Here is an 11,385-nt window from a genome sequence, read left to right on the forward strand (position 1 = left end):
ATGACAATGATTCTTATATTCCAGGTTATTATACACTAAATCAATGATAGACTCTATAGAATCTTCCTAAATGTTACACTGGACATTTTAAATAACAATCTAAACTTTAAAACATTTAGTTCTCTTCACATAAATGGACAAAATGTTGAGATATAGACCTACTCTGTATATTTTTAAAGTTTTCTTACACCCCTTATAATCAAAAAAGGTCTCACAACCACCCTGTGTAGCTTTGGCGACCCCTGGTGGGGGCTCTAACCCTCAGGTTGGGAACCACTGCCTTAAGATTTGTGTGTGCGTGTGGTGATAATGACAACAGCACTATTATAACGTAAATCTACATTGACCAACTTTATTTTGTATTATTTTAACAGTCAGACAAAATGTGGAACTGGTGAAAATAGAAATTCTGATACCAACATAATTATTAACTATGAAACATGTTTACAGTCAAAACAATGAACCCAGTGAGAGCTTAACTTTAAGCTTTAAGTTTGCATAAAAGTTCAGGCTTGCATAACAAGCACTGTCTCACTGTTTCCTGCCACTCCTCCCCCTGATACACTGTCTGAAGCAGCATCTTTACAGACAGCTAGAGCACAGGCTCAGTAACACCTCCTGCAGGAGCGTGCACTCTGACCTCAGTCGTCACTGAAAACAATCCTTTTTTTAAAACATTTTCTGTTGTTACTACAAATATCAAGTACGTCTGAGTGTTAGAATTGCCACTCTTAGCAAACAAACAAAAAAGACCATTAAATAAAACAATCATTTACAATATTTATCAAAAAACAGTTTTCCACACAGATCAAAGTCAATACTCCAGTAATAAATTATGTATTCTCAAGATCTCTCAAGAATCCATAAGTTGATGGCTTTTTGTCAAATGCATAGACTGTTTCTCTATGGGAGATGAATACACTGAATCAGAACTAAAATATAAACATACTAAACAAATCTGCAAACAGAAAACACATGAAAACAAATTGAGAATGAGGTGAATTTTTTTGTAGTCTTTTCAGTAGCTTAACCGGCCAATGTAAGTCAGGGCCACGTCAGTAGAAGTTGTTACCGCTACAGTCTCTACTTCTAAAAATCACAGCATTAAGTTGCTACATCACTAACACGATGGGAAATCAGTGCGGCTGTTTATACTATCTTTCTGATAGGATAAAAAAAGGACAAATTATAGCATTTCAAACTTAAGAATTATGAACCACATTTCATTGTTAACTGGTCATTTTGACACACAAACTTGTTTAACAGACTGGCTACAATGATGGCCACCAATTTATTTATATTCCTCTGGATTTCTCACATTAACTGATTGCCCTTTGTGGACCGTGGGTTTGGCTACAGCTATGGATTTGCCAAGGTGTCACTCCTGCTGTTTGACATGGATATCTGATTTTAAAACTGGCCAAAAAGACAAAGATTTTATTAAAGTTATTGATGATTTTACAACTTATAAACTGGAGGTGAGCAGTTACTTAACTTTGTCACTGGCACTGATACACTGATGATGAGTATGGCAAGGTTTTGTAGTATTTTGCTTAAAAGGTCAATAAAAAGTCTCATGGAGAAATATTTTTGCATCTATCCGACTTGAAGTCTTGTGACTGTGGGCTGAAGAGCATCACAACATCCAGTGTGACAATAGTAATATAACCAGTGCATCCCGTTTCTCTAAGTGTGTGTGGGATAATGAGCTAATAATGCCAAAGCCTGCTCATATTTGACCCTAATTAAACCATCCCAGAGTGCCTTACAGTGGGATCATGATTTTGTTCATTTTCACTTGCCATACAATAGTGCTGGATGCTAACAGTCCACTCTTAGGGCACATTCTGAATAATTCTGTGAATATGGGCTTCAAACTGAAAGTGACAATATTTTTAGCTTCAGTTTGTATTCAAGTACCCAGTAGCATATTGTTAATGTTGAGACAATCAAATGCAGTAAAAAACCTTGAACCAAAAACCAAAATAGGGCATATACAACATATATAGAGGTAAAAGTGAAGTAAAATGTTCAGGTCACAGCTTACAACTTTTGAAGTCTTTTGAAGTGTTTCTGGTGGCATTCACTCGTACAAACCATAAGATTTAGTGTTTTTCTTACCAGGATTTCAGCTGCTAGAGCTCATTTTCACTGATATCTGTAGGCCTGTAGCCACTATAATGTCCTCTTTATCCTTGTCAGTGTAGCGTCACATTTTATTTCCACCTAGGCTGTGGTCCCACCCACTAACAGTTTAGGCTCAAACAGTTCTACCTCATTTCCATAGAACATATATTCATGTGTGTTTTGGTAACTAACATATCTACACTCTTTAACAAACAAAAAGCATGCGCAACACTTCAAATGAAATCATATTACAAAATAATAAAGGTCCACCTCATTGCTTTGCATATGTTGTGCATTATCCAGTGCCTCTGTCCTTTTTTAGGAGTTATGGCTGGTTCCTTTAAAGAACAGCAGTAGTGTCGTGCAGGAACACGCTGTATGTTCACGTTCCTTTATGAAGAGACCCTGAGGATGAAGTGGAGCGGCTGTTCACCTGCAGGAGACAAGTGTGAGACGACACCAGTTAGAGCTTATGTAACAACACTGAGAGGGAGTGTGTATGTCACTTAAAATGATCAGACAATTTATGATGCTGTTTTATTGTGTTTGTAACAGCACTCGTTCAATAACGTGTTTTCAGCATATTCGTGAGAAACACATTTGAATTAGCTTTACTTATGATGGCAGGGGAGTTTAACTGATTTTTATTCTAGAATGATAAATGTTTTTATTTCTTGAAAATGTAAACCTCAGGTACATTTTAATTTAGTCAGAGCTGCATGTAGGTTTAGGCTTTTATTTTTAAGATGGTCTGCTTTCTAATGAATTTTGTTTGCAACAGGTTGTCCCCCTCAGGGCAAAAACATAATAATCATTATAACCAATAATTTACACTGTAGTTCTCAGCTAACCTGGTTTAATAAAAATGCATTAGTTTTCTCCTAAGAGGATTTATTAAAACAATACAACTAAACAAGTGGTCAGTTCACTGATACATTTGGACACAAAACCTTTCTTATAGTAGCTATATTTTAAATGCATTTAGTGTTAATGTCCTTAATGAAACACCAGTTTTGGGGTGTACAGTATGTGTTAATGACTCTACACTTTGGTAATAATTGAATGTCTGATGATATTATGTTGTGTAGTGCAGGCCCTGTCACACTATGCTGATAATTTATGTAGTTGCTACTGTATTAGTTGACCCACAAGGTCTCACCAATGTAAAGTTGCTCATAAAGAGGCTCCATGTTTGTAGAAAGTGTGTATAGTATGGACAGAGTAAAGCTGGTACCTTCTAAGTTTAAAGACCAGAAGACACAACAAACATGTAAAAACAATCTTTAAGAATGTTCCAGTATTACTGGTTAACATCCCCCACAGTGTTTTCTATATTAGTTTTATCTGATTTCTAATTCCTCACCCCTACAGACTAAGATATTTCACGTCTCTAGTGTTAAAAAGTTGCCCACATATTACTCGAGGGGAAAGAGGAGAAAGAAAGAACAGTTGTAGGTAGCATCAGGGTAGGCCTGACTGACAGGCTGATGACACACCATATGGAGATGCTGGGCGAGTTTTACCCTGAGGGGGACAACAATGTTTTTTTATTATGTGTTTGCCTCGTCCCTGTCAGCCTCTCTTACGAAAACGAGAAGGAAGAGACAGCCAGGTTGTGGAAGTTGACAGCCACGCACGCAAACACATGAAAATACGGAGACGCACGTGCACAGAAATGACATGCTGTATTCAGACACAGACAAGGTACAGACAACACACAGTTGGTGAAGACGTACTGTACATACTTGTGAGGGATAGAAGGACTTTCATGCTGTTCTTAATTTTAGAAAGTGAATTCGCTGATCAGGTTTGAGAGTTATTCAACTCAGTTTAACTGTATTTAGAAAAAATCTCTGATGTTAAGAAAAGCACTCCCCACTATGGACTGACTGGCATTTTGTTCATAACAGGGACATATGAAGACATAAAGCTGGGGATAAAGGTTTGTTTACATTAGTGATGTTTCTATACAACATCAACTTAGAATCAATGTAGTTAGTAAATGTTAGGAGATGACTAAACCAGTGTTTCTCAAACTTTTCACCACCTCAGAAAATAATAGGCATACCACCATTGTGACCAACATTAAAATACAGTAGCGTTGGCCAACCCTGTTCAACTACAAACAGTTGACACGATTGCACTGTTTTTGAACAATTCATTTTACCTCCGCTTACTATCTTGCCCTTTTGTTTTAGCTCGCCAATAGTCATGTTCATGCATGCGCTACATGCATGAACATGACTACGTAGCAGGCTGCTAGTGAATTGACATTAAATGTTGTTTAATTATTTATAATTAAGGTTATTTGTGAGTTCATTCACTGATCTCTAGGTTAAAGATTAGGATTCATTTTCAATCTTATTTTTAAATTACATCCAGAACTACAATATCAGTGGCTGCTGCGGGAAAAAAAACATACTTGTTTGGAGGCTTCAGAGGTTGAATGGACTTCTTTTCCAAAATTTCCATTTAACTGCAACAGTGCTGTAAAAGGTGAAAGTATAAAAAGAGCGTATAAACACAAATGTCCTGGTCATGTCTAATTCTGATTTACACATTCAAATAATGAAGGCCTACTGTTGACCTTTCAGTGTAACATCATAATAACATTAGAAGTCACTCTTCAGTGGCAGTGGGTTACATCATGTGCTCATTATTGTTTAATCCATTTAATTTTAAAATCAGATAGCTTTTAATCCGTCCATTTAAACCATTTACAATGAATTAAACACAAAACCAAAAGCTTCTCCTCACCTTGTGGATCGATCCTGGGATCAACAAACCCCCAGTGCTGGTAAAGAGCAGCTAGATCGTGGGGACTGTAGTTTTTCAGGAGACTCAAAATATCAATGTCCATTGGCATTTCTCCTGTTGAGTCATTCTTTCCCTGAGCAAAACGGAGTGGTTCTAAATAAGCTTTGTGACCCCACATGTTCATGGCAGCCCACAGATCAGGGCCCTTAGGACCTGAAGAAGAGTCACATGGCTGCCTGTGGGGATGGGGTCTATCTGCAGCTGTGTTGGATGAAGTCCCGCCATGATTTCTGGCCAACATAAAACCCAAACCTTCCTGTGGGAAGTTTGCTTCCACTGCAGCTCTGTGGCCTCTGTGTTTGGGGCTGCTTGTAGGCTGGGAACTAGGGGCACTCTTGCTGCGCACAGTACTGCTCGATGAAGTAGCTTGGGTGCTGGAGCTCTTACTTCCCCCCTCGTCTGCCCGGTTATGTCCACCAGACTTCTTTTGAGGTAGGAGTCCCATCCTCCCACTAGACTGTGTCCCATGTGAAGCGCGCAAGTCCTTTGAGTGATGTTTGGACTTCGGGCCACCTGACTGGGTCTTGGGAGCTGAGTGCTTGCTGCTGTGGGCTGTGATACCTGGAGGCTGTGTGCGCTGAGTTCTTGGAGCAGGTAGAGCAGGGCAGTCCTTGCCTTCGAGGAATGGTGGAGGCCCTGTGCGTCTCCACTGGGTAGCACCTGTCTTTAAACTCTTGGGGCTGTTAGTGCAGGGTGCCCACTTGGGTGCCATGGAGCTGCTGCCATCTACCCTGTGTGCAACCCGCTGATGGATCCACAGCACCTCTGGGTAGTTGGTAGTGTGGGTGCAGTATGGGCACTGATGTCTCACCAGGCCCTCTGTTTTTAGCGGGTAATTTACAGCACTGTCTTCGCTTATGGGTAGTGAAGACAGGTTAAGGAGACTTCCAGCATCATTAGTAGCCTGTCCCTGCCCTTTGACCTCAGTAGCCTTTGACTTTTCTGTTTTAATGTTTGACTCTGCAGCGCCCTGGCCAGGCGGACATGTGTAAGGATTCCAGTATGGCTGACTGAGCAACACACTCCTGTTTCTGAGGTAGTCCATGTATCTCGAGGCTTTGGAACCACTTTGGCTAATGTTGTCCAAAGCTGTGCTGTGTTTGCTGTATGGACCCAGGACGTCCTGGTGCTGCCTGAGCAGGTGAGACCTGAGTAGTGAGGCATCGACAGTGTGGAAATCACAGTGCTCGCAGAAGTACGGTTTTTTATCTGTAGGTTAGAGCAGAAGAAGCAATGTAAAGGAATTCAAGAGTTGTGTCAGTACTGTATGCTTTTAAATATACTGTATATACATATATACAACAGAGTCACTAGCAGCGATAACATACTCATAATTTAATCTTTAAAGATGACTAAATAAGTTAATTTCACTAAAACACTAGGTGATTATCTTAATCATTCAATTTTATTTTATGCTGATTAAACACAAATCTGTGAATGGGGGAGGCAAACTGCTTAGGTACCCTTCCTTCCAAGCAGCAGCTCTAAATCTAGTTGACCAAAGAAAGATTTTAGGTGAATATTTAGCCTAACAAAAAAAACAAAAGCAGGATTTATACTCTCCACAACCTCAACAATGCGGTCTTTATCAGTTTGAAAGTTGCTTATTTTGATTTTCTTTATATGAAAATGTTGTAAGATTATGCAGAAATAGAGATTTTTAAAACAAAAAACGTTGGCTGTTGTGTATTATTGAGTTATAGCCAACAAAATATTCCTTTAGTTAATTAAACCATTTTGGAGGCACCTGTCCCTTAAAAGTCTTCTGAAGCTCAGTTGAGGAATCCTTGATTGGTGTGCATTTTCAAAATGTTGTGTAAACTATTGTGCAATTACAGTTGCTGTAATTCAATTACAAATTCACTAGAGGGCTCCCTTTTCCACAGTACAATGTTAACCCTAATCTGCTTTTTACACCCCAATAGAGTTGTCTGAGTGTTGAATTTCCACATTGATGAGCTGGTGAGTTTAACCTACCTTACAGCAATATCAGAGAGAGACTTTTGGTCTGTCTGTATTAAAGCCAGCTGTTTTTTATCAAAAAAAGTGGCACATCTGTATGTCCACAAACATAACCTTTGGTTCCTTAATTTAAACAAAACGGGAGCAATATTCAATACAAAGCAACTGTCCTCAGCACAAACTGGAGCTGCTAATTGATTCCCATGTTCTTCCTGTCCAAACTGTAGCACAGATACTGTAGTGTGGTGTGTATAGCTTACCCTCCTGGTCTTGGCTCCTGATGTTGTTGGTCTGTTTGGGTATGAAGTGAACATCTTTAACTTTCTTAGTCTGCAGCGCCTCATAAAATGCATGACCAAGTCCGTTCAACAGAATACGGTCCTTCTGGCAAATCCTCTTGTCACCACCTTTAGTGTGAGTCAAGCTGTTGGATGTGTGATCAAGGCCTGGATCACCCTTCATCTTCTTTACATTGGAACTGGAAGTGTCTATTTGCTTCCTCCTCTTCTCCTGTTTCAGGGGAACATACTCGCCCTTCTCTGTGTCATATGCCACCGCAGCATCTGCTAGCCTCTCCTCCCATCCCAGACACTTCTCTGTGACCTCCACTAGTCGTCCCCTTGTGGCCAGCTGCCACGCTTGGTAACTACAAACTGGATCCAGCTCTGGAATTCGCCTGCTCAGGCTCTTTTCCTCTTCCTCTTTCCTCTTTTCTCTTGGACCAACACATGTGAGGCTCAGGCTTTCCAAAAAATGCCTCTTAGCAACGTGCATCTCGGGGGCTTCGATATCCTCCTGTGGTGGATTTTGTGTGCGACTGTGGTTAAGTTTATGTAGCTTTTCGTGTATTCGCAGTGTTTTGCGGTCTGAGAAAAAGTTGCCGCAGCCAGCGCACAGCTCGTAGAGGCACTCTTCATTTGTCAGCGATGCCGGGTCCTGTGGAACTCCATTGATGGTGGCAGGCGGCTCATTGCTTTTGCCACCTCTTAGCTGGGCTTTGACCCGGTGAATGCGCATATGACTTTGGAGGAACCACGCCTGGCGGAAACGGCGTCCACAAATCCGGCAGCCGTGATCCTGGGAGCTGCGGTGCCTTTTCATGTGGGATTTAAGGAGCAGTACCTGAGGGAAAACCTGGCCACAAATGCTGCAGGTACAGGACCCAACATCGGCCTCATCATCGACCTCAGCGCCATCTTTACCCTTAACTTTTTTCTTGCTTCCTTTCTTCTTTACCTTCCCGTTGACATTATGAGCTTTGTCAGATGTGCTGACGATTTCAGGAGGAGGGTCGGGTGTCTCAGCGTTACCTTTCTGCTCTTGATCTGCATCCCCCTCCTTGTCACTGAGGTTTTGGCTGAACAGGCCCAGCTTATGGCTTCGAATGTGGGCCTTCAGACTGCCCTTTTGAGCCGTCCTGTGCTCACAGTACGGACACTTGTACGGCTTCTCCCGTGTGTGTCTTCTCATGTGCTGGGAGAGAGAGCTGAGAAGAGGAAAGCTACGGCCACACACTCCACAGGTGTGGCCAGAGGTCACGTCTTCCTCTGTCTCTGCCTTTATATTGGCTGTGGGTTTTTGTGATGCATCCTCCCTCTCTTCTGTCTCCATTACTTTTCTTGGAGCAACAGTACGTCAAAGAACCACAACTGTGTAATAAACCCTCTAACAATGCAAAGTTTATCTCCCAAAAGTTAGTGGGTTCTCGGAACGGGCATCAAAAACATCATGTCCGTCCTGAAGTCCTCGTTTTGGCAAGAATACCTGGAAAGAAGTAAGAGTAAAAGAAAAGAAATTAAAATTGGGCTGGTGATAATACATACCAGATGACATCAAAAAAGGTTGGTCAAATAAAATTATATATATATATATAAATATAATTATTCTAAAGAAAACCAGAAAAAGCATACAGTCCTCCTTGGAGAAATTATTACGTAGTTCTATTTAGTTTAGGATACATAACAGTGATGATGCATAAAAACAGAAATATGTGCACATACATTGAAGTAACCGTGCCTGTCCATGGCATAATTAGGGATATCACAATATTTAATACAATGTTGAATAAAGTGAAGGAAGAAGACCTTGATACCCCTATATAACAAGTCTATAGACTGTAGAAGATATTTAAATCATTAAATGTGACAAAACACACTATTTTGTTCCATAAGATTGATACTTCTGTTCAATAAGCTGTCAAACAAAATCACGTTTCCTTTTGTTCATATGTAGGTACACAGAAAACATCCAGAGATGGTTTTGCCATGAATACACTTACAGTGAAAGCAGAAGTTGCTTACATGTAAGGTAGTTTCACTCCTTATGTGTTAAAACTACAAACCATGTACTTAGAGAGAGAGCTCACTGAGGCGTCACACAGATTTTAAAATAACCTTTGTCCCCTAGTGGATGAGCAACGCCTGTCTGTGCGTATTAGAGCGTGGGTCAGTGTCTCAACATGCGTGTGTGTGTCTGTCCTTTGGTTTCCTATGCCTAAATTGAGTGTGTGAGGTGAAGCATGAAGAGATGTATTCATTCCTGGCCAACCAGGATGAACCCTGAGGGGCAGCCCACTCTACTTCACAATCAATAATCCATTATCAACAAACTTCATTTTAGAAGCTCAAATATAGGCACACACATGGCACTGATTCTGGGGTTGATGTAGGATTGTGGGTAAAGGTAACGAGGTACATTACTAAAATAATATGACAGAATTAAACCTTCATAAATGTGAGGCAAATGATCTCATACTTCTGATATATGAAGCCCTGTTAGCTCTGAGACGTCTGTTTAAAAGCAGAACAAAACCATCCATGAGCAGGACAGGTCGTTTGTCGTACTCTACATGAAAACTAGTACACGGTACAGGCACGGTCTGATGTGGTTCAACATGTTCCTCAAGCAAACATATTTGTTAGGTTGTTAATGGCCAAAGAAAGTACTCTGTGGCGAATAGCCAGCCAGGCAGTCAAAAGAAAAAACCTGCTATTGTGTAAGCCGCACCAGAACTGTCACATCGCCTCATGTCTGGCCCTCCACCCCTCACTGGGGGGTCGAGAGAGGTATTGTTAAAGCAAAGAGGCCTGGGCCTACACGTCACTGTCGTCAAATACATGTCTGGCCAAAGAAGCAGCACAAAAGACAACTCCTGTTTGTCTTGTCAGTCTTTTGAATGTGAGGGAAAACTAGGTGCACATTCACATAAAGGCTAGAAAAAGCGATTGACTCTGGTATGATTTTCAGGGGATGAGATTGTCTGTCTAATTATCTGTATCTTCATCCACGGTCGCATCTGCCTGCCTGCCTGCCTGCCTGCCTGTGGTCATGTGTCCTGATCCGCTCACACTGGAATGGGTGTTGTATCTGGAATATGGGAGGAGTTTAGGAGGTTTTTTTCGGACATGGCAGGTGTTTGGTAGGCAGACGCCATCAGATTAGTGCACGGGCAATGTGGCACACTGTCTCCAAGAGGGGGAGGATGTGCACGAGAAACTGGAGGGTGGCAATTAAGGGGTTAAGGTTAAGGCGAATGTAATGAGTTAACACAATGGGGATAAAGTCAGAGCTGAGGGCAACAGATGGGAATAAACGGGCCATCAGTATGGAGTTAGCCGCCTCTACAGTATGAGCTTATGCCTTTGTCAAAGCAGCCTGCGTGATTGGTGTGTGCTATATATTTGCATCTTCGATATGCTACTTTTGCACAATCATACAAGAAAATGTATTTGTGCATTGTTTAGGTTAAACAAGGAATTGGTTTACTGCATTTTTAACATCAAAAATCAATCTTACAAAATACATTTTGCCTCTCTGTACGTCACTATCTTTTCAACCTCGTCTGCTTTCATCCCATAAATACTGAGAGCCCTTTGGAGGATCTGTAACTTAATGCAGATAGCCAAACATGTTGCTCCAGGGCTTAACTCATTTCTTTTTAGAATCCCTCGCTCCCTTTTTCTCCCTTTTCTTTGGCAGATGAATAGGCATGTCCAGTCAGCTGTCCTCGCATTGATTCATCCTGACGTCCCAACCAGCTCAGCACAAACTCCCTATGGTCAGGGCACTGATGCTGAGAGCCTGTGTGTGTGTGTGTGAGAGAGTGTGTGTGAGAGAGTGTGTGTGAGAGTGTGTGTGTGTGTGAGTGTGTGATGTGTAATGTGAGCTCCAGATTAACGATGTGATCTGTGTTACAGAAGCTTCTGTTAGAGGTGTCAGTCTCACTGTTAATGACTGTAGTGTGTGTGTGTGTGTGTGTGTCTGTGTGTGTGTGGTATTACTGACTTTAATTCCTTCAGCTGTCAGCTTTGATCAGCCTGCTGGAGAATCTGAATCAATGAATATAAAATGTAATAATTGTTTAACAGATTAAAAAAGAAACGTCAGCTCGCCGTCTGTCTCAACGTGTCATCGGGAAGGAGGAGCTAGAGAACCGCTTCCTGGGACAGGAATGTAGGAGACGTGGAGCTCCGTCTCATA

At 41.3% G+C, this 11,385-nt stretch overlaps 1 protein-coding gene across 1 annotated transcript in view; it reads right to left on the reverse strand.

Moving 5' to 3' along the window:
- Nucleotides 1-324: 324 nt before the first annotated feature.
- LOC118343178 (zinc finger protein 516-like) overlaps nt 325-11,385 on the reverse strand; it is an 18,990-nt gene continuing 7,929 nt past the window's right edge. The window contains exons 2-5 of the mRNA XM_035681932.1: nt 7,167-8,670; nt 4,885-6,153; nt 4,550-4,614; nt 325-2,560 (exon numbers count right to left, since the gene is read on the reverse strand). Of these exons, the coding sequence (XP_035537825.1) occupies nt 2,510-2,560; nt 4,550-4,614; nt 4,885-6,153; nt 7,167-8,517 (2,736 nt within the window). The 5' untranslated portion in view covers nt 8,518-8,670 and the 3' untranslated portion in view covers nt 325-2,509. The remainder of the gene's footprint in view (nt 2,561-4,549; nt 4,615-4,884; nt 6,154-7,166; nt 8,671-11,385) is intronic.

Source organism: Morone saxatilis, unplaced genomic scaffold (assembly GCF_004916995.1).
Source record: "Morone saxatilis isolate NCDOM2014 unplaced genomic scaffold, NCSU_SB_2.0 Contig9, whole genome shotgun sequence".
Classification (NCBI taxonomy): domain Eukaryota; kingdom Metazoa; phylum Chordata; class Actinopteri; family Moronidae; genus Morone; species Morone saxatilis.